Genomic DNA, 24,535 nt, shown 5'->3' on the forward strand with positions numbered 1-24,535 from the left:
AATATTTGTTTATTTTTTACATTTTATGTCATCTGTATATATGTGTATTGTTGTTTTATTTTATTTTTTAACAGTTTTAGTAAATCTATTTTTTATGTTTTTATTTGTTTTCATAATTTAATGTGTTACTATTTTATGTGTTCATGTATATATAAATATGTATAAATGCTTTTTACATTAGTAAATAAAAAGACACCAAAAATTAATATAGTGTAAAACATATCTTTAATATTAGTAGTTTGCTATATATATATATATGTATATATAAACATATACACATGTTGCTATGTATGAATGTTTACATAAGCTTATCATTTCTAAGTTTTACTATTTGAAACTGTATATATGAAAACATTATATTTTTGTCATATTTTTAATGATATTAGTGTAAAGGATATTTTCAATTTGGTATTTTTGTACTTACCTTTATTAGTATAGAACAATGATATTTGTTCAAACAATATTGTTGATACGATATTTGCCTGTCAAGATATTTGTGTGTTCGATATTATGCCACTGTTCTTTTGGAAGGGAACTTGAGCATTGTCGCTCTCATACGGCTTTAAAGATACAACAACTTTGAGAGCAGTTTTCTCAGCCAGCAGGTGAAATCATGTGTCCCAATCTAAATTGTGAAAGAGAGACCAAGAAAACCAAAATTGCATTTAAACAATTTTTATTATTGTTTGTCTGAAACCTATTCTGTTTCTGGCCTTGTCAGAATTTTGAACATATTGGGAGATTTACCTAATATGACTCCCAGGGATTAAGGCCCCCATTAGGATGGCGGGCGGACTTTGCCTGCCCGCCATCCTCGTTCTAAACGGGACCACCCGTGATCCGAGCGGCGTTCCCGCCATGGCCATTATGATGCGCCCGCCACACTGGCGGACGCATCATGGATTCATAACATTGCAGCGGGCGGTGTTCACACCGGCACCAGCCGCAATGTTATGAATGCATGATACACAAAGCGGCAGGCACCGTGCTGTGTCGGCCGCATTGTGTATGCAAATGCAGGGGGGTACCCCTCATGTGCACCCCCCACCTCGCCTTCACCATGGGGGCCCGCAGGGGGCCCCCAAAGTAAAGACCGCCTGCCTTTACGTGGCGGCATTGCCGCCACGGAAAGTGTTATATTGTATTAGAGCATTTTGGCGACGGAGTCCAGTCGTGGCAAGATCCAGGAGATAGATTAACCCTGAACGGAGATAAACGAACCAAGGCGTGTGAGACAGCTGCTCAAGTAAAGGTCACTCAAGGGGTTGAGATAAGGAGAATATACGACTCACAAAGATCACAGTGGCAGATTTGACGGAGAATAACATCCGGTAGTAAATCAAACTGAGAAGGAGACAGCAGCGTACAAGTAAGCCTTCGTTAAATAAACATCACGCAGCAGTGTGAGCGGCGTTAAATAAACATTGCGCAGGGACGTGAAACTTGTCTGAGCACAGCTATAAAACATTAAAAATAGTGTTTAACTGTTATCGTCCAGCTATCAAGCTGTGGAAAGGAAATTCACATTTAAAGCGGCAGCTTTGTTTGAACGTTGTGAGGATTCCATGTTGCGTAGCTAGCATAGCGCATACAGGGAGACTGAAACTTGGCAAGAGTACATTGGAGTGATGATTCAGAGAGGCTGTATATTGAACTCGCAGTACAACGCGAGGCAGTTCTTCAAATATTAGGCACTCAGTGTATAGCAATATGTCAATAGCACGATTAAAGCAGGGCTACAGCTTGCGCTGAGTGGAGTCAGGATAAAAGAAGGAGCGCATAGCTGTTCATTATAGTGAAACAGCAGCGAGGACATAAAACAGAGTTTTAAATAACATACGTTGTATGCAGATCGTGTTCTTTGTGAGTAAGCTTCATCTTCAGGGAAACCAAGAAGTCAAGTACTTCCTTATTGGTTAAACAAAAGAAGAGGAAGAACGAACAATCTGGTTGGTTGAGGGAACTCACTGCTGAGGCATTCAAGTTTGCTGCTGTTGGCAAGTTTATAGTGGAGTTTGCTGCCACCTGTTGGTCGGAAAAGGAAATGGATGTTAGCGATGCAATTGCTATTCCACCACCCTTCTTAATGTCACCTGGAGAGCCATCTATTGAATGGGAGGAGTGGATAGAAAGTTTTGAAAATTACTTAATAGCCTTGGATGGCACGAAATTTCCACCAGTTAGAAAGAAGGCTTTGCTTTTAGGATCATTAGGAAAGGAAGGGCAGCATATCTTTAAATATTTGCCACCAGAGGGAAATGCACAAGGAGGAGCAATGGAGGATGTGCATAAAGAAGCAGTGATGAGATTACAAAAGAAATTTGCAAAGTAAGTAAATGTGGTGATGAGACGACACAGGTTCTATGCGCAACCCCAACGTGCCAGTGAAAGTATAGATGATTTTGTTGTAAGGTTAAGGGAACTTTCGGCAAAGTGTGAATTTGGGCAGGAAGAAATGATAAGAGACCAACTGATTGTTCAGTGCGCTTGCAAAAAAACGCAAGAGGGACTCTGGGCGGCTAGCAATCCAACACTTAAGGACGCCATAGCCATTGCCAAAGTTGTTGAAGAGTCGGAAAAATGTATGAGGGAGATGAAAATCACTTAGAAGAAAGACGATGATGTAGCAGTTTTGGAAGAAGAAGATGACACTATAAATGCAGTGAAGGGCAAATCACAGAGCACCTCTGTTGCAAGTGGTAAGAATAAATATCAGAGGCAATGGAGTAAGGGGCCTGGAAAAAGTATTGTAAAGCAGAGTACAAGATGTGGAAGTAGCTACCATTTAGCTGATTCAAAACTATGCTTTGCTGTAAGAAAAGATTGCCTAAAATGTGGAAAAAGAGGTCATCTGGCCAGAATGTGCAAACAGCAAGGCAATAAGGTGAATGCTGTGGAAGAAGCACAAAACTCGTATAGGGTGATAGTGGTTAATGGAGGAGAAGAAGTTGCAGAAGTAGCTGGAGAAGAGCAGAGGAGAGTGCGTCCAAAAGCAGATTTTGAAATAAATGGTATGAAAGTATCGCTGATGGTTGATACCGGATCACTTTACACCATCATTCCACTTGCACTGTTTAAGGAGACTTGGCCAGAAACATCATTATCATCGTCGAATGTTGTTTTAAAATCTTACCAGGGAAATGACATAAGTGTCTTGGGATTCTTGGACAGGGAAATAAAATTTCAAGGAAGAGCTACTATAGGGAAGGTGTATGTGGCAGAGGAAGTTCCACCCATTTTGGGTTGGCCACATCAATTTGATCTAGGAATAAAGGTGGATCCAAGATCAGAAGTTCCGGTGTTGGCTGTTGATAATATCAGTTTGAATGATATTTTGGAACAACAAAAGGATGTTTTTGAACCAAGATTGGGACAATTTAAACAGTATGAACTTGAGATAAAGTTGAGAAGAAAAAATGCTGTTCCGGTGAGACACATGGCGAGGAGAGTTCCTATGGCTGCTAGAGGAAAAGTGAAAGAAATTATTAAACAGTTATTGGATGACAGAGTAATAGAACCTGTTGAAGCGACGGACTGGTTATCTCCAGTAGTTATAATTAAGAAGGCGGATGGCTCACTCAGATTTTGTGTGGACTTAAGAAGTCTAAATGAGAATGTAATCATGGACAAGTTTCCGCTTCCTTATATAAATGAACTGGTGTTGATGCTGAATGGTGCCAAGGTTTTTTCAAAACTGGATATGCAAAGTGCATATCATCAGGTTATGTTATCTTCGCTGTCTAGACATTTAACTTCATTCATTACTGGTGAGGGAACCTTTCAGTTTTGTAGGCTTCCATTTGGTTTATGTTCAGCTGCGAGCATTTTTCAACTATTGATGTCCTCAATTCTTGCAGGGGTGGAGAAAGCAGTTGTTTTTCAGGATGATGTTTTGGTGTTCAGAGTGAATGAAGATGATCACAATATGTCGTTAGCAAATGTTTTAGGATGTATAGCCAGAGCAGGGTTAACGTTACGAAGGGAGAAATGTAAGATTTCCACCAGAGAGGTAGAGTATTTAGGTAATTTGATCACTAGTGAGGGAATTAAACCAAATGAAAATTTAGTGAGTGCAATTGTCAATGCCAAGACTCCACATGACAGAGACACACTAAGATCGTTTATGGGTCTTGTGGAATATTATGCTAAATTTGTGTTTGATTTTGCAAGAAAGACTGAGCCATTGAGAGAATTGTTGAGACGTGGAAGAAAGTTTGTTTAGGAGGTACATCAACAGGAAGCATTTGATTTGATTGAAAATGATATTACACATGCTGGGGTGTTGACTCCATTTAAGTCTGGTGTTGAGTCTATAGTCACAGTGGATGCAAGTGCTGTTGGAATTGGCGCGGTATTTGCACAGAGACAGGGTAAATAGGAAAAAACTGTTGCTTTTGCGTCCAGATCGTTAACTGAAGTTGAAAGAAATTATGCAGTGATAGAAAGAGAGGCGTTGGCAGCAGCTTGGGCAAGCAACTACTTTAGAGTGTTTTTGTGGGGAAATTCATTCACATTGCGAACAGACCATAAACCGTTGTTAAAGGTTCTGGGTCCGGGTGGGATAAAAAATTGCCCTGGGCGACTGGCAAGGTTGGCTGTGAAATTACAGGAGTTTGATTGTAAGTTGGAATATGTGCCAGGGTGGCGTAACAAGGTGGGGGACTGTTTGTCGCGTCTACCGGACAAACAAGCTTTGGTAGTGGTCTTACCAACAGAAGAAGTTGTGGCGAGTGTTGACGATGCTTTGGAGGATTATGCCAGTGTCATTCAAAAGAATACTTGGTATAAACATATGGAAGAGGATGCTGTTTTGGGTGCTGTTATGCGAATGATTAAAGATGGTTCAAGGAGAGAAAGCACTCTACCAGTGGGTGTCAGACCTTTTGTCAAAATTGTGGATGAGTTGTCTGTGACTGCTTATGGTATTGTTATGCGAAATTAGAAATTTGTTCCACCTTTTGGATTGCGTGCTAGATGAATAAGTTTGGCTCATGAAGGGCATCTAGGACAGACGTTGACTGTTAAGAGATTGAAGGGCAATTATTTGTGGCCGAACATTAATGCAGAGGTAAAAGATTGGGTGGAGCGGTGTTTGGCTTGTAGGGAATCTGAGAAGAGATTGAGAGTAGGTCTGGGTGCTTCTAAAGAGCCGCAACATATTACTTCAGCTGAAAGAGTGTGGGAGAAAGTCTGTTTGGACTTCATTGGTCCATTTGCGTTTTTGCCAGAGAGTCAGAAATATGCGTTGGTATTAGTAGATGTTAAATCCAAGTGGATTGAAGTAGCCTTTATGAGTTCAGTTTCTACGAATGCTACTATTGGTGTTTTATCTGAAGTGTTCAAAAGGGAAGGATTTCCATCAGTTCTTTTGTCTGATAATGGCACGCAGTTATCCTCTTCTGAGATGAAGGTATTTTTAGATTCTGTTGGGATTAAACACTCCTGTTGTTCTTTATACAACCCACAGGGAAATGGGTTGGTGGAACGCTTAAATAGAAGGGTGAAGGGTACTATGCAGTTGGCATATAGTTCTGGACTGTCGGTGCTTACTTCTGTTAGTGAAATGTTGTGGGCGTACAGAGCAACATTAAACAATAGTTTGGGTGCTAGTCCTTTTGAGGTCATGCGTGGAAGGAAAGCTTGTACAAAGTTACTACCATCATGGATGCGTGATAGCTTCGGTGCTCAGCGTATGCAAAATGCTTTGTCTGAAGGGAAAGCTGAAAAGTTGTTCATCAATGTAAGTGATTGGGTCAAAGTAAAACCTGGTATTAACAGTAATTTTTTGCAGAAGTTCAGAGGCCCGTATAAGGTTAAAGCTGTTGGCGGAAATTGGGTGAAGTTGATGAACGGGCAGACTTGGAATTTGAGGCATGTTTCTTTGTATCAAAGAAAGAATGGCAAATCCAAGGTGGATTTAGGGATGGAGAATGATTCATCTGGGTCTTCTACCTCGATGCTGATGGATGATGAAGAATTTACGAAAACTGGTGGTGTTGGTGGTTTGGACAGGTCTGTGCGTGATGGGTTGGTGGGGGAAGGAGGTGATGGTAGAGGAGGAGATGGGTTAGTGGGTTCTTCTCGTGTTTTGAGGGAGGCGGGGGAAAGAAAAGCACCAGCGTACCTGAGGGATTATATTGCTACTGTTTGCAATCTTGCGGTAATTTCTGCTATTAGATTGATTGAAATGTTATTTGCTGAACCAACCATATTTATTGTATTATTTATTTGCTTGTTTATCTTGTTAAGTTTTCTTTCTTTATTTCTTTTTGATCTTTTATTTTCTTTGGTTGTTTTCTTTTATTGAAATGCAAGAAGGGGATATATGTTATATTGTATTAGAGCGTCTCTTGTTTGGATGCATGACGCTCTTCTATGATGTACCTGATGTTCTATGGGTGAGGTCACTTCTTGTTGGGCAGTGACAGTTAAGCCAGCTGCGTCTGGCAGGGGATCGTTTGGGGTTTCTCCTAAGAATAAACTTCTTCCGAAGTTGAAGTAGTTTCCAGCTTTATTATCCACAACAGAAAGGCATCTCCCAAAGCCCATACTAATATGGCTGGCGGTGTCTGATAGACACCGCGACCATATAAACCCTTTACTGCCCCGGCCGCAAGGCGACGGGGGCGGAAAAGCGGCGGACGGTGTTTCCGTCCGCCGCGGTCCCTGCCGCCATAGTATCTATGGCGGGGGGGAAATGGGTGGCGGGCGGACAAGGATGTCGGGCGAATCGCCTCCGCCCGCATGGCGGTGGCGATCTGCCCGACATCCTAATGGGCCCCTAAATGTTGGTAACATATGAACTATCAGATGAACGGAACACTGTGCATTACTGCTGGTGGGGGTAGGGGCATCTGGAGGGTGGGACAGGAGAGTGGTGTACAACTGCTGCAAAGAGAACAGTGTCACAATGAAACACTGGCAGGTAGGACTGTAGAATACTATGGGTTTAGAGCATGGAGTCAAGGGACCATGCAACCTGATACAATTTGAGGTCTGCAATGCTGTGCGGCCGCTATGGAGAGCACCTTGTCTCACTGGAAAAAGAGAAAGCCATTAGGAGCATGGACTAGTGAGTGCAGGGAGAATCGAATAGAGGGACCTCCAGATGGGGTGGTACCAGAAAATGAAGAGGGACAGCTTCAGGAAACACCATGCCACAGGAGACAAAGGAAGGACCAAGCAATAGTGGGACCAAAACACATGGATATCACAGAGAATGGATTACCAGTCCCACTGGAATAGGGAAGAAATGTTGTACTTTTTTTTTTACATATGTGAAAACGTCATACTAGGCGTTTTTGATCCTGCGCCAAGAGCTCACGGTGGCCTCTGGAGCCAAATGAGGTTTCCAGATATCGGTCCCATGCACACTGTGTCACTGGAACCAATCTATACTTGGGCAATGAGCTCTTTTAAGAGCAAGTTCGGCCCTGGGTTGCTTGTGTTCGAGTTCAGGGATCACCTGGCCTGGCAGTTCAGGGTTGGCTGTTCCATTGGTGCAGGGTCAAGACTGATTTGCATATGGATGGGTCCAAACTGAGGTGGCATGGTATTCAAAATAATAATGGATTGGGATGCGGCCCAAGTAATTACCAGTGACTGTGATTAATTCAACCATTACATCCATCAATTTTTCTATACTTCCGTTTATTCTCCAAAAAGTGACTATGAATGGTCCCTTGCTCATTGCACCATCAGGATTCAAGCAAGCCGGGCCGAAGACGCCTGAAATGGCAGAAACCGGTCCCCGGAAGCTTGTTTCCTTCCCAGTGTAAGAATTGGCTTTTGTAGTCTGGTCTGCCCTGTTCCCATGATGCACTGGGCCAGGGACAGACTAATTTGCATACAGCCAGGTTCTGAAACTGGGATGGTGCAATGAGCTAAAAAACGGTGTTGGATCTAGCCCTGATCTCTTGACTGGGTGAGAGTACTCTGCTTAATTCAGAGACTCTGTCCATCACCACCCCTTAATAATAATAATAATACTGCATTTTATACAGCGCGAACAGCTACCTCGCTAGGAGGTGTCCCGGCGCTAAGAGAACACAGTTGACCTAAAAGAGCTAACAGGAAGGAGAGAACTAGCGGGGTTGGGTAAAGAGCCACGTTTTTAGGAATTTCTTAAAGCAAGGTTCAGAGGGGGCCTGCTGGATTTCTTGTGGTAAAGTATTCCATAAGGAGGTGACGTTTGCCGAGAAAGTCCGACCGCCTAGTCGAGCCTTTTTCGTACGCGGCACGGTCAGTTGAACACGGCAGTTAGAACGCAAGGTGCGGGTTTGGGAATATCTCGGGAGGCGGTTTTTCAGGTAAACTGGGCAGGAGCCATACAGAGATCTGTACGCCAGTGTAAGTGCTTTGAATTTTATTCTGCTGGTAACTGGCAGCCAGTGTAGCGATCGAAGATGCGGAGAGACTGATTGCCTGAGGGGGATTCACAGTAACAGTCTCGCAGCCGCATTTTGAGCTACCTGAAGTTTTTGCGTCAGGTGTTTTGGTAGGCCTAGGTAGAGTCCGTTGGCGTAGTCCAGCCGGGAAGTGACAGTGGCGTGGATAACCGTTTTCCGGCAGCTCTCCGGGAGGAGTCTCAGGATTTTTCGGAGATTTCTCAGTTTGCTCAGGCAGCAGCCGGCGACTTGTTGGATATGGGAGGTAAAGGACATGCTATCGTCCCACCTCACTCTGAGAATTTTTGCCGTGCGGCTGGGTGAGGGGGCTGGGCCCATCTCCATCGGCCACCAAAGTTCAGAGGAGGGAGGGGGACCTCTGCCAAAGAAGATTACTTCGGTCTTATTGGCGTTCAATTTTAATTTGTTTGTGTTCATCCAATGGGCTATGTCTTGAAGACAGCCTTTGAAATTTGAGAAAGACTCCTGTGTCACCTCTGAGTACGGGAATACCAACTGGGTGTCATCGGCATAAGAAATTGCCTTGACACCCCAGTTGGCAATCAACGCAAACAGAGGAGCCAGATAGATGTTGAACAAAAGGGGGCTGAGGGCCGACCCCTGCGGGACTCCACAGCTGAGGGCCTTAGGTGCCGAGAAAATCGTTCCTAGCGCCACCTTTTGGGTTCTCAGGGATAGATAGGAATGTAACCATCCCCGTGCCTTATCCTGGATCCCTATCTCGGCCAGCCGGCTGAGTAGTTTGGCGTGGTCCACCGTGTCGAAGGCGGCCGACAGATCCAGGAGTACCAGCATTGCTGAATTTCCTGCATCCATCGACCACCTTACTGACTCGGCTACCTCAATAAGCGCTGTTTCTGTACTAAAGCCGGGTCGAAAGCCTGACTGTGTTTCATGTAGTACCTTATTTACTTCTACAAATTTACTCAGTTGGCGCTGTATGACTTTCTCTAACATTTTCCCTGGGGCGGCTAACAGTGATATTGGGCGAAGGTTGCTAAGGTCTTCTGGGTCCCCATTAAGTTTTTTCTTTAGAGGGAGGAGCGTGGCATGTTTCCAGACGTCCGGAAACATGCCCGAGGCAATGGAAGAGTTCCAGATGTGTTGCAGTGTGGGAGCTACAAACTCAGCTAGTGAGCTCCATAATTTGGCTGGGCATGGGTCATCTGGGGATCCGGATTTACATCGAATGAGTTCTTGTTTTACCTCCTTCAGAGGAATATTGAGGAGCTGGGTGAGAATCTCACCTGGCTCGTCCTTAGTCACGAGGTCTTGTTTCAGCGTTTTTGTTTCTGGTCCAAAAGATTCATACACCTTTTTGATCTTTTGGTCAAAGAACTCGGAGATTTGTTCGCAAAGAGTAGTTGTCGGTAAAACCTCCCTCTCAATGCACTTAGGCTTAAAGAACGACTGTACCACCTTAAAAATCTGTTTGTTAGATTGTTCTGCCTGTAGAATGGAGTCCGCATAAAATAGTTTTTTACTTTTCCTAATTGCTTTCCTAAATTTTTTGGAGGCTTCCTTATATATTGATCTTTCTTCCAGGCCATAGTTAACTCTCCAAAGTCTTTCTAGCTTTTTGCAGGCTGCTTTTTCTTTCCTCAGGTCCTGCGAAAACCAGGGAGCTGAAGGGGAGTCTCTCTTGGATAATGCTCGTGAGGCAGGGGCAATGGAGGAGACCATCTTTTCAACCAACTCATTAAGGAGCTGTGCATCTGTATTGGCATTATTAGTCCAAGATGGGGTAGTTTGTGCCAAGACAGGGCCCATATTATCGGGGGTCAGCCTTTTCCATTGTCTCTTCAGGAAATAACATTTACTTGAGGCTGGGATGTCACAAACCATGTTCAATGTAAATGGGACCAGTGAGTGGTCTGACCATGTCAGAGGGAGTGGTGCCTCGGACAGTACATTCTTGATGTTAGAAAAAATGAGATCGATCGTGTGGCCCCCTGTATGTGTCGGGCCTTCATTGATCAGTCTAAGACTGGCCGTATTTAGTGTTGCTCTGAGCAGCTCTGCCGTGGGACAATCATGTTTATCCATGTGGATGTTGAAGTCTCCTACCACAATGAATTGGGGGTGGAGGAGAGAGCTCTGAACAATCGTATCTAGTAGGGTGAATAGGTTGGAGTCAGCGCTGCCTGGAGGGCGGTATATCACCAATCCTGCTAGCGAAAGTTGAGGGTTAACCTGAAAGCAGAAGTGAAGGCCTTCAATGCCCTGAATAGAAGTAGGGGCCGAGGATGTTAATATTAACACCTCTTTAAAAATAATAGCTGCGCCACCGCCTCTTTTTGTCCCCGGGCGGTTGGCGAGACAAATTTTAAATCCAGGAGGGACAGCTAAGGCAATAGAGGTCAAGTTGTCCTCCTTAATCCAGGTTTCTGTTAAAAACAGGATATCCCATTCCTGCTCTTCTAGTAATAGCCAAACCTCGTCCGCGTGTTTGGCTAGAGATCTACAGTTCAGTAGGCCAGCTCTAAGGCCAGTCTGAGTAGGAGATTTTGAATTGGAGGGTCTCACATGATCTTCACTACCGTAGACTGGATTGGTGTCAGTACAACGCGGTTTTTTACAACGCATTCCGTTACATCGGAATTTTTACAACGCAGGATCCATTACATCGGATGCCATTACAACGCATGGCATTACATAGCAGATGCTATTACAACGCATGGCATTACATCGTAAGTATAGGTAAGTATACCTTTTTAAAAAAAATGTAATTAAGTTAATTTAATTAATTTAATTTAATTAATTTAATTAAAATACATTTTAAAATAGTAATTAATTTAATTTAATAGATTTAAATCTATTTATTTAATTTAATTTTAATAAAAATTTTAATTAATTTTAATTAATTAATATAATGAAATTAATTTAATTTAAATATTTTTAAAATTGTAATTAAATTAAATTAATTAAAATAATTTATTTAATTTAATTAATTTAATTAAAAAATGTAATTAATATAATATAATTAATTTAATTTAATAAATATATTTTAATTAATTTATAAATGGTAAATATAATTTAATTAGCCCTAAGCACAAACCCAACCCTGAACCCTAAAACACCCCTGTACCCCAAAACCCAAACCCAACCCTAAAACCTAAAAATACCCCTGTACCCCAAAACCCAAACCCTGCCCTGAAACCTAAAAACACCCCTGTACCCCAAAACCCAAACCCTGCTCTGAAACCTAAAAACACCCCTGTACCCCAAAACCCAAACCCTGCCCTGAAACCTAAAAACACCCCTGTACCCCAAAACCCAAACCCTGCCCTGAAACCTAAAAACACCCTTGTACCCCAAAACCCAAACCCTGCCCTGAAACCTAAAAACACCCCTGTACCCCAAAACCCAAACCCTGCCCTGAAACCTAAAAACACCCCTGTACCCCAAAACCCAAACCCTGCCCTGAAACCTAAAAACACCCCTGTACCCCAAAACCCAAACCCTGCCCTGAAACCTAAAAACACCCCTGTACCCCAAAACCCAAACCCTGCCTTGAAACCTAAAAACACCCCTGTACCCCAAAACCCAAACCCTGCCCTGAAACCTAAAAACACCCCTGTACCCCAAAACCCAAACCCTGCCCTAAAACCTAAAAACACCCCTTTACCCCAAAACCCAAACCCTACCCTAAAACCTAAAAACACCCCTGTACCCCAAAACCCAAACCCTGCCCTGAAACCTAAAAACACCCCTGTACCCCAAAACCCAAACCCTGCCCTAAAACCTAAAAACACCCCTTTACCCCAAAACCCAAACCCTACCCTAAAACCTAAAAACACCCCTGTACCCCAAAACCCAAACCCTGCCCTGAAACCTAAAAACACCCCTGTACCCCAAAACCCAAACCCTTTAATTATAATTAATATTAATTAAATTTATTAAATAAAAATTAAATACTTACCTATACTTACGATGTAATGCCATGCGTTGTAATAGCATCTGCTATGTAATGCCATGCGTTGTAATGGCATCCGATGTAATGGATCCTGCGTTGTAAAAGTTCCGTTGTAATAGACTCCCGTTGTAAAAGTTGCGATGTAATGGTGCATCACCCCGTAGACTATCCCACAATTGCCGCAGATCAGAGGAGGGTGGAGAGTCAGAGGATCTATAGTGTGCAAGCAATGTTCACCGGGGGGATTAAGATCAAAAGCCCTTAGGTCCTCACCTGACCATACTATCCTTCCACCTTGCGTTTCGATGCCGGCAGCATAACTGGCCCCGGCCGCAGTCTGGTCGCGGACGGGCGCAGACGGGCTTGCCTTAAGCGCGCCTTTGGCGCGCAGACGGCGCTCCTGCTGCGCTCGTCCGCTGCGCTTCCGGTGGAGGCACATGTTAAATAGGGGTGGAGGAAGGGGCGTGGCCTGTCAGGTGGTGGGCGTGGCCTGCGTGTCCCAGGGGAGGGCGTCCGCACCAGGAAGTATCCCGTGGCAGAGGGGGATCGAGGTACAATTGTTTTAAGTCACAGTATTATTACACTCAACAAATGCTAAAAAAGTCTTAAAATCACTTCAATTACACAATTTTTAAAATCGCTAAGGCGACTCTCCCGGCTTCCGCCTCAGGAGGTCAATGGGTTCTGCCCCGCGCTCGATTTGGCGCGCTATTTGAGTGCTCGGCGAAAAAGGGGGCGTGGCCTGTCAGGTGGTGGGCGTGGCCTGCGTGTCCCAGGGGAGGGCGTCCGCACCAGGAAGTATCCCGTGGCAGAGGGGGATCGAGGTACAATTGTTTTAAGTCACAATATTATTACACTCAACAAATGCTAAAAAAGTCTTAAAATCACTTCAATTACAAAATTTTTAAAATCGCTAAGGCGACTCTCCCGGCTTCCGCCTCAGGAGGTCAATGGGTTCTGCCCCGCGCTCGATTTGGCGCGCTATTTGAGTGCTCGGCGAAAAAGGGGGCGTGGCCTGTCAGGTGGTGGGCGTGGCCTGCGTGTCCCAGGGGAGGGCGTCCGCACCAGGAAGTATCCCGTGGCAGAGGGGGATCGAGGTACAATTGTTTTAAGTCACAATATTATTACACTCAACAAATGCTAAAAAAGTCTTAAAATCACTTCAATTACACAATTTTTAAAATCGCTAAGGCGACTCTCCCGGCTTCCGCCTCAGGAGGTCAATGGGTTCTGCCCCGCGCTCGATTTGGCGCGCTATTTGAGTGCTCGGCGAAAAAGGGGGCGTGGCCTGTCGGGTGGTGGGCGTGGCCTGCGTGTCCCAGGGGAGGGCGTCCGCACCAGGAAGTATCCCGTGGCAGAGGGGGATCGAGGTACAATTGTTTTAAGTCACAATATTATTACACTCAACAAATGCTAAAAAAGTCTTAAAATCACTTCAATTACACAATTTTTAAAATCGCTAAGGCGACTCTCCCGGCTTCCGCCTCAGGAGGTCAATGTTGTAAATAATATGAATGGTCGTAGGGCGGGGGGGGGGATTCTTTTACCCATCATACCACCTCAGATTAGACCCAACTACATGCAAATTAGACTCAGTCATGCTGTGTTTAAAATGATGCCCTAACTAGCCAAGGGTATGCCCTGACATGGGTCCCTTGTTCACTGTGTCACTGGAATCAAGTTGCACCTGACTGACAAACCAAGATCAGAGCGAAACATTCCTATGAATGCTTCTGTCCTGTTTGGAGGAGACCTTACTTGGCAATTTGGGCTGGACTCTTTCTATTGGAGCAGGACCAAGACTGATTTGCATATGGCTGGGTCCAATCTAAGTTGGAATGCTGGGCAAAACAACTGTATTGCAATGCTACTCCAAGCAATTGCCAGTGGTTAGAAAAATTGCAGGCATTCCTCCCATCACCTTTTATCTGTTTGAAAGAAGGAGCAAGTCATCCAGTGGCTGAACTTGAGTGTGTCACCCGGAATCCTGGGTGTAAATCCTAGCTTCCCATGTAACTAAATTATGTGCTCTGATGCAAAGCATTTAACTTCACTGGGCTGTATTTTTATTGACTGAGAGATGTGAGACCACCAGTGCTTAATTTGAGCTAGTGGAGACCACCAGCATTCGTTTTTGGGGACTGACACTCATTTTTCGGAATCAGATATTAAGCAAGAGAGGGAAAATCATAATAAGAGAAAGGCGGAGGAAGAGAAGACGTAAAAACCGTCATAAAGGGAGAAAGCAGGAACTTGCAAGAGTGAGATCAAAGGGTAGCGAGTGTATAGTTGTGGATTAAGGAGGCATCAGATGGTGGGATTAAGGCTACGCAGCCTTGGCATTTGCGTGTGGCATGTAGTTCCGTGGTAGCAGGATTCTGAGCATAACGTCATGCACCGGCACCCATTCTTCAACAAATTAAGCACGGGAGGCAATCTATAAGTTTGTAAGTTCAGGAGGAATGCTTCATAAAAACCTCATTAGCTAGTAAACGATCAAAAAAAAAAGGGTGCAAACCCAAATGGCTATTAAACGATAAACAAATAAGGGTGCAAACCCCAATGGCTATTAAACGATAAACAAATAAGGTGCAAACCCCAATGGCTATTAAACGATAAACAAATACGGGTGCTCCACAAATAATGACAAAACTTGCAGTATATACAGTACACATGAAAAACACCTCTGGCTTCATTAATGTTATCTTGCGCACATTTCAGTGCTGGTCTGTGTTTTAAAATATAGTTATTCAGATTAGACATGGCATTTTATATTTGCTGTTTGCGGGAATAAACCAGGGTCATTAACCTAGCATCATTCAGCCGAATTTAGGTTGGATGAGGGAGATCAGGCACTAGTAATGCAATGTACATGGTTGTAATGAATGCCACATTCACCCTTCCCCGGCAGGTGCACAAGATGGCCCATACACTGACATCGCTGTAAATTAAGATAATGACACATGTGGCGCTGTCTGTCAAATTTTGAGATGAGCACAACAACAGTGTTTAATAAGTCAATATACATTAAAACTGAATACTACCTCCTGCTCACACCATTCTTATAGCTTTTGGGACTGGAATAGTCTGAAATGGAACACTTGTAGGAGTGTGATGGCTAGTAGTTGTGTTGGTGCTGTCATTGGTTGCGCTGGAAGGCACAATGAGTGGTGGGGGCGGTGGTGACCTCCTGAGAAGGGCCCTCGCAATCACTATTTTGTAAAAAAAAAAAAATGCAAATTGAGCACTTTTGGAAACATCATCATCCGTAATAGAAAATCAACAGGAAGTCTGGAGACAGAGCAGGCAACTGAGTCAGTGTTTATGGCTGTAATGCGCACCGAATATGTTAAATAATATCCTCACCGCAAAAAAAGGATTCAAAGCCCAAAACATTTTAAAATACTCGTGCACTTATCGGATGCCTCTTAAATAAATCGATTTGATGTTTATGTTGAATTTTGATACGTAAGTCTATCTGACTGCGCTCTCACTCACTCTCTCGTTCTTTCTCTCTTGATGCCTAATTTCAGATTGATGAAGGGAAGGGATCTGCGACAGTGACAATGAAACAACTGATTGATTCATTTGAAAACAATACGAACCTGGTGGGAGCATCAATCTCTGTCAACGTGAATGTTTTTTCCTCAGGTGAGTATTATGATGGCGGAGTTTGCCCCGCGCCACGCCCAGGCGAGTGAATTTTTGTCGCACCTCATCAGTAGCACATCAGATTAAACGGTTCTTTTTATGTCACAGGCAGCCTAAATCTCACTCAATGTAATGGCTTTTCTCCGATTGGTTTGAAATCTCTATTCATAATTGCAAATTAAAAGCATCCAGGGGCAGATTTACAAGCCCCCTGCGCCACCAGTGAGTCACTTTTTGTGTCATACCGCTGTAGCATTTTACTGCACCATATTTACAAGGACAGGTAAAGCCACCCTGCGTGACTTTTCCTGTCCTTGTAAAAGCGGCCCCTTGACATGCAACACTTTGCGTGAAAGAGGAGTTCCATGGGTGTTGCTGTGGGTGTTCCCACGCACCACCCATGGAACCAGACACATTTCCAGATTTACGAGAAATCGTAAACCTGGAAATGCGTTAGAATGCTAAACCACCCTATGGTTGGCGTAGCAAGGCGCTACGAGGATAAATGTTTTAATTTCTCCTCGTTTGTTTCCTCTTTCATTGCGTGCTGCATTCTACAGCACACATTGACAGAGAAAAATGCCTGTAGTAATTGGTTTTGTGCAGGAAGGTTCATTCTGCTGCACAATGTTATATCGCAAAGTAAAATATTAGTCAAAATATTTTAACCATTCTGGTTTTATACTCAGACTCTTAAAACCAAATCTTCTTTGTCCCTTCTCACTTTTTCTCTTGATCATTGACATCTCACATGAATCATCAATAACATCGTGATTGGTATTTTGAACATTGGCATTTACAACAATGTTTTTTTGCACTTTTCCCGCTCTCTCCAAACATGGCATGCTCCACATGACACCTTACTCCAGCACCTCCACATTCTTCTTCACCTCAGGAATTATAAAAAGACCCATGACATTGGTGGAACCTTTTTTCACAAACCAGGGTGACTTGATGTACACCATCTTACCCACATTTCTTTCAGATGCATAGCTCCATGCAATTGATCAAAATGCCTCTTGACTACCGCCTGGAAGACCTTCACATTTTTACACCTTTTCCTACCTTGTTACTATTGCCCCAAAATAAACAACTAGGAGCCAGCATCGTCCCTGCCTTCCAACCTCTCAAATTCTCAAAAGGTGAAATAACTGCCACTGCGTGAGAAGTGGTTCTATGTGCCCACAAAGTTGCCCTCAACATAACAGTAGGAGACAATCTACAACTTAATGCTCTTTAAACACATCTATTTACTGTAGTGTAGTTCCTATAGTCCCAATAGGCTCTGCGCATTGGAATAATATCTTCAGTAGTGTAGACGTAGGACTGAGGTTAACTAGGTCTCTACTGACTATATTAGACTTAAGTTTTTTGCCAGCTAGCTCAGAGTTCACTAGAAACTTTCTCGAATAAGCGAGGAGGAGTTTAACCTCCCTGGATAGACAAGAAGGGATTTAGTTTCTGACAACCATAAAACATGACAACTTTGCTCTCCCTGAATAAGAGTATATCTCTAGAGTCGTGTGAAAACAAAAGACAGCTATTTCACTCAGTCAATAAGTGCGTACTTAGTTTCACCAGATTGCAGAGAAAAAGAGAGACGGGCGTTTTCAATAAAAGGTGTTATTTATTGAGCAGTCTCTTTCCTCATACAAGAGAAATGAATTGCTACAATTGCAATACTTATAGTTAAGTAAAGTGCATACAGTAAAAGCAGGAGTATGAAATAATACTGTAAAAGCATGGATATGGTTTCTTAGCCATATGATACTTTAAAATGGATAAAATAGATACATGCATATATACATTGACTAAATCGTACTCAACTGGTGCTTCTAACTACGCCTACCCCGGTGTACCTGACCTAAGCCTAATACATGGGAAGGAGTAAGTAAGAAGAAGTGTAAGTTAAGTTTGTTTTGCCAAGAATCTGACTCAAGAATTCTCTGTAATGGTTTAGTCAGTTCAGTACCTGGGTATTAGAAGGCAGGAGAGCTGGTATCTCTCCCTCAGGACTCGGTATCCCAGTCACCCGCAAGGGTAAGCTGGAAACGCCGGAGGCTGGATTTCTCGGCAAGAGAAAAGACAGCGTCTTTCTCAGCGCGTCAAAAGGGAGGGGCAGCGTCCGTGGGCTCTCGCATCAGCTGGGCTCTCGGGCAAGTAGTAGCTGCTCCAGATTCATCACCACCGTGTGTTTGCTTAAGGCAACGTTGGTATATTTATACCTGAAAGGTGCCGGGTTTGACGTAAGGCTGGACATAAGACGTCAATAAAGATGTCACTAAGAACTGGTCGTTCTTACAGTGCTTTACAGGAGTTCTCGGACGTAATCAAAACAAAGCAGCGGGGATTTCCCAGGTTGCTGGAGGCTTGGATTTGTTTAAGAACTCGGTGTGCTTTCTACGGGGCTGGGGGAGTAGGCTTGCTTAATGTGACAGCATGCGCTATGACTGAATTATGAAAAGGGTTTCTATGCCGTTGTAGGGATATTATTGATTTATAACCGGACAAGGTCAAAGAATAGGAATATATATTCAGGTACCTAGATAAACACACTACATCCACTCCACGAATTCATGTCCATAATTACTAAACTAAGCAATAGTAAACATATGTAACGGTGCATGTGTATACCGATCCACCCCAAAATACATTTTTTGCATCTGAAATAGCATATGCGAAATACACAAAAAATTAGTATAGGTATAGTATTTCAAGCAGAGTAATCATTCATAAAATAGGATGCATATATATCAGCGGAATGATTTTGCGAAAATTACACATGAAATGGCTCTTAATACAGAAAAGAAAAGTGCGAGACCATTTCATCACATATAAATACAGTTATTTGTAAATATGCTAGAGGCTGAGGTAATATATTGTCTCTAGAGTTCCTAAAAATAGAAGCTCTGTTCTCTAAGAATAGCTCTACTTTAAGCAGAGGATGAGTGCCATAGAAAAGTAAATATTTTGGAATCGGGGGAAAAAAAAATAATTTCGTTATTCAGGGGAAGAATTCAAAATAGTTCCAAATATTTCCAGAAAGTTTTGTTTTTCAAAGCTGAAGGCCAAATTTCAGAGTTCAGGGAACGCTGAGTGCTCGTTTGCTTAAAAGTTATTCTTTTTGTTCAGGGGAGAACATCATTTCAGACAGACTTTCAAAAAAGCAGTTTACAGCTTCAGGTGAAAGTTCTACCAAGTTGGAAAATGCCGCAACTGTGCAGTCGTGAGAATGATTGCTATCATCGATGTATTGATCAGCATTGCTCACAGAAGGTCGTACCTGGTTGATGCTGCTCTCATCTTGTACTTCACTACCCTTTAATCGCAGTGGTGAAGTTTCCACGAATGCCGTCATCAGGATAGGTAACCGCTGGGGACAACACGATGCATGAGCCTTTACGGGACTTAGCAAAGTATCCGTATCCAATGGTACTTCTGATTGTAGTGTAAGACAGACGTCCAACACGCATTCTTCTCCGCACCGCATACATCTTAACACAGGTAAGATACAATTCTGCCAGATGGGTCTGAATCAAAGAAACCAGGTCATTTTCAGATCTCTTAGCCGGGCTAATCCAAGGACTTTAGTTATGCGGTCCCGATAGCGTATAGCTAGGATCGTTTCTTCCATTGTTGCTGGAGTCTTGTCTGTGACATGGCTTGCCATAACGAAGCAGGAGTATCAAAAATAAAATGGCTGCTACGAGTCCTAACAGGAGTGGAAGGCCGCCAAAGATCGAATGGACAAAATTAGGAAAGATGCCCAGGACTGCTTTGAAGTGTGTCAACAGTCCCGAAAAAATTGTCTTAAATACACTCGGGATACCATTCGTATCTGAAATGTTTAGGATTTGGTTTAGCATTTCTGCGAAGTGTAGGGGGCAATTTGTTTATAAAAGGTTATGTATCTCTTCCGTTGTCCTTGCAACTTGGAGATCATACGTTTCTTTCGATGACGTCAAGGGCACAGGCGTCTGTAGAAGAACAGACTTCATTCTGCTTAAAGTATCAATTCGAATAGAAGAGATTTTCAAACTGGGCCAAATTTTTCCCTACCTGTCTGGAGTGTCGTTCGGATACAATACTTGCATACAACAAGTGACCATGGACGAGACGCTTACTAGATAAGCTTTTCTTGGCACCAAGCCACAACATCTGTGGTCCACTATTAGAATGTAGCTCCTGTTCGAAAGCCGTCTAAAGAATGGCTCTTTTCGAGTTGCAGGTGTGCCAAGCTGGTGACATGAAAGGTTATTTGAAGTCCCCTCACAGGCCCCATGTAGATTTATACCTTGACACAGAAGTATACCACTTAGTGATTTTTCACAATTATTACCACTAAGAAATACATTCTGTCCTTTTTCACCATAACATGTGTGTGTGTAAGGTAATTTCCATGATGACTTAATGTACCCTTTACCCAACCTTTCATACTGGCCTGCCTGTATATACTTTTGGCAGTATCGAAATTGGAAAGTTGTTATCGGAATAGTTATTATTCCGTGTATTATCCATTCAATGACAGGTCATTCTGACATTGTCAATGGTAATCTCTCAAGTTTTTCAGTGCTCAGAATTGTATACTCTGCTCCTTTTTGTGCCAAGCTGATTTGTGTATCAGTAAGGTTAAAGATAGAGAACAGTGACGTTGTGTTGATTAAACGCCAAAGCACGTTGCCTGAACGCAGATTTTGTAACGTCCAGCCAAGCTGTACAATAGAACGCAATTGGGACTGTCCATGTTGTAACATTAGTAAGTCCTGTTCTATTATATCGATTGCAGATGATACAATGCTGTCCAGTGAATATATTCTGGAAGACAGAGTCATTAACCCGTTGTCCACAACAGAAAGTGATTTTTCTAAATTAATACGGTCAATTTCCCGTATTTTCTCTGCTGTTTCAATTTGAGTTTCTTTCCAAGCTTCGTTATAAGCTGCATATATAGAGGCCGCTATGAAACGTTTTTGACGCTGTTTGCGTGGTCCCATAATGAAATCACGCAAGTCAGCACTTTCTTTAAGTAAAGTTAAGTGTTGCTTAATTTCTGCCAGTAAGGATGTCTGTAGCCATTCGAGGCAGAGTTTTCCTACACTGTATGTTGTTACTATCCCTGGATGTTGTCTCTGGGAGTATCTAGGGTCTTGCCTGGTCAATTTGAACCCCTTATTTTGTTCAGGAATCTATCTTGACAGTTATTTGTGTCTATGGGCCAGATCATGAATATAACCAGAGGGGGGAGAGAGAGAGAGCAAGTGGATTCAGTCTCCCTTGGCAATATGATTAAACAAAGTAGAATCCACTCAGAAGGTGGCAGTGGTCCCTAAAGTGATGGGGAACACACAGTGCTGTTTAAATGCCCCTCACACACCAACAGGCCCCTTGGTGTCATGCTTCATCATCGGGGCCTTCGCATCCCTCTACGGGATGCGGCGTGCTACGACTAACGGCTACTTAGGAGCACTTAATAGTGAACTATGTGAGGGTGTGTGTTTTATTAAGGGAAAGAATGTGAGTGAGGTGAGGTGAAAAAAGTGAGTTAAAAAATACCTGGCACGTAGGGAAACAATTATTTATTATGTCCTCGACTGGTATTATTAAAAAGGTGCAGAGTGAGGTTGATAATATACGTACTAGGGTATATCAACCATTTTAAAGTGTCAACATGTTTCGGAGCGCAGGGACTCTGATAACCTCATGAGCAACGGTTACTGCATGGTTCATTCGCCTTAGACCCTCACCCATATGTGCGTCTGCTATTAACAAGTTTCTCCTGTTCGTGTTTGGAATTACCCTATCCCCCACTCCAGGGATTTGAGCAAAAGGAACGGAGTTTGCATCGATTATGTATGTATAATTGAGTGGATAGTTGACGGGTAGCGCTGCACAGTCGCCTTTTGATGACGTTTTTACCGCCAGCATCGTTTCCCCGTCTATGTATTTTCCTGAACGCTTTTTTGTAGCTACGGAAGCCGGCTTAGTTGCTTCCGCTGTGGCTGTCCCAGCCAATGAATTCCCTGAAACGTGAACGCCATCACGTTCATGACTCAGTGAATGTATCACGTGAGTCTTTGGTAGTTCTTTCTGTAAAAGAACTACTTGTTCTCAAAGCGATTTTTGCTTTATTGTGGCACCTGTGTCATCTTTGTAACCGTTTTGAACCCATTTCTGCAAGTCGTTATTGTATGATTTGACGCAGTAATATGAATCGCACACTATTAGTGTCGGGAATTCGCGATCGGCATTATCTAGCGCCATTTTTAAAGCTAATATTTCAGTTTGTTGTTCTGAATTGTTCTCTACAGAGTGTGATATTGTTACCAGAGGTCTTAATTTACCTCCACGCCATACGTATTTAACAATCTCGCATGTGGCGTTATAGACTTGTTTTCCCCAAACTGAGGGTTGTGCATATCCGTCTGTATATATTACACAGGCGTACTGTTGTATGGGCAGAATGTCGATTGGCAGAGGATATTCTCTTTCATATTCTAGATTTTTTAATCTTTTCAAAGTTTGGAGCAAAATAGTATTTCACTTTGTCTGTAGCAAGAGAATTTTTCCATTGTATCCATTTTGGATTTAATGCCACGGTAGTTAAATTACATGGGCTTGTTAATGCCTCAAAGGCTGATTCTGCTGTTATAACAGTAATCTGTCTGCCTTCGGCTTGGTCTCTTTCTTTTGCTACAGCTGTTTGAACCGCATTTACTATGTTTTCCTTAATACTGAATGTTTTTTCAGCTTCTGTGTACAAATGTGATTTGTATGCTATTGGTACCGTTTCTCCCTCATTAGAGGTTAGGTACGTGAATCCGCATCTCCCTGGGATGACTCGGATTACAAGGTTAAGTGTATTGTCGCGAGTTTCCAATTTTGTTTTTGCTAACATGTCTGTTTGCAATGATCTCAAAATTTCTGTGTGTTTTTGAGACCAATTGATTGTTTTAAAATCTGGTTTTATTAGTTCCTAGAGAGGTTTAACCCTCTCTGCATAATTTAGAATGTAAGTTCTTCCGAAATTCAGGAAACCTAGAATTGATTGTAAGTTTTTCAGCGTTCTTGGTGCTTGGATTACAGCACATTTCTCTAAGAAATTGTCTGCCAGGCTTTTGCCTTCACTTGATAATTAATATCCCAAAAACAGGACAGTTAGATGGGCAATTTGTGACTTTTTAAAGTTGAATTTGTAACCCTCTGCTGCGAACGCAAGTATTATGGTGTTCACTCTTTTCAAGTGAGTATCCAAGTCATCATCTGTTAGATAGATGTCATCGACATAAGATAATGCCTCATCATCATACATTTGTAGTAACTCTGTTACTCTTGCTGAGAATAATCCTGGGCTGTTTTTGAACCCCTGTGGGAGTCGACAGAATTTTCCCTGCGAGCCCATTATTGAGAAAGCGGTCAAATACCTGCTTTCAGGTGCTATGTTTTGACAAAAGAATCCATTAGAGATGTCTAATGTTGTTTTGTATTTTTTGCGCACGATGTTATTCATTAGTGCTGCACTATGTGAGTTTTGTACTGCAAAAGTTTTGCAACATGAGTTTAGATGTCTGTAGTCCAAAACTAGATGATATGAATCGTCTGGCTTGGAGACAGGAAACAAAGCATTGTTCATTTGTGAGGTGCAAGTTTCAATCACCCCCTGGTATTCAAGTTGATCTAAGATCTCCCTGACTTGTTTTTTAGCTTCTTGCTTAATTGGGTACTGCCTCTGTGCAGTTGGTTGACTTTTTAACTGGATTTTGTGAGGAGGAGAGTCCTCATCCCATCCAACATGGTTTTTATATAATGCAGGAGGTTGGGCTACCGCCCACTTTCTTGCAAGTGTATATTTTTTATGAATTGAAATGTGATTTGAGAAGGCAGGCATAATCATTTCTTCGCCGTGAGGGCACTCCCTGACAAACTCCGGTGGCCAGTCTTTTTCAGCTAAAAGGATGTCATAGCCTTTTGAGAGGTTATCCCAAAATAGACCCCTTATTTTCCTAGTCTTATCTCCCTCTATACGTAATGTTATTTGTATATTTTATGAGGTTTGCTAACTCTGGTGTCTGCAGTTTCCACCTGAATGTATTCATTCGTGTCCATTGTCTCCAGATGATTCATCAGGATCTTGCGAGCTATGCTCACTTCTGCTGCACTGTCTAGCATTGTCTGAGCCCACTCTCCGTTTTTCAGCTGTGTCCTCAGTATCCTCGGCATGTTTGATTACTTTATTACTGGCTACCTTCTTTTTTGGAAATTGTAATTTTTTAGTTTGATGATCAGGTTCCTTGTCTTTGGACTTGACGTGCTCTTCCCTGTGTTCTGACCGTCCTCTTCTTTCCGATTTCTGCGAGGAAGTCTGAAAAGATCGAGAGGGACGTGTATCAATATCTTGATATCTATCAGGTTTCTTCAAATTATCCCTATTTCTAAGGTTGTATCTTTTCTCAGAGGGCTCCCTCTGGGGAGACTTGTGTCCTTGGTCCGGAGATCTTTCTCTCCGCCGAGGAGACCTTCCTCTGGACTGGAATCTTTTTTCTTTGGAAGTGGATTGTTTATT

The 24,535-nt window shown here is 42.8% G+C and overlaps 1 protein-coding gene across 1 annotated transcript in view; it reads left to right on the forward strand.

The window, feature by feature from the left end:
- The window catches only part of LOC144752100 (complement C3-like), a 1,799,539-nt gene that overhangs the window by 324,102 nt on the left and 1,450,902 nt on the right, over positions 1–24,535 (forward strand). The window contains exon 9 of the mRNA XM_078640046.1: positions 15,858–15,975. Coding sequence (XP_078496172.1) covers positions 15,858–15,975 — 118 coding nt within the window. The remainder of the gene's footprint in view (positions 1–15,857; positions 15,976–24,535) is intronic.

The sequence above is a fragment of the Lissotriton helveticus genome, chromosome 1_1 (genome assembly GCF_964261635.1).
Source record: "Lissotriton helveticus chromosome 1_1, aLisHel1.1, whole genome shotgun sequence".
Taxonomy (NCBI): Eukaryota; Metazoa; Chordata; class Amphibia; order Caudata; family Salamandridae; genus Lissotriton; species Lissotriton helveticus.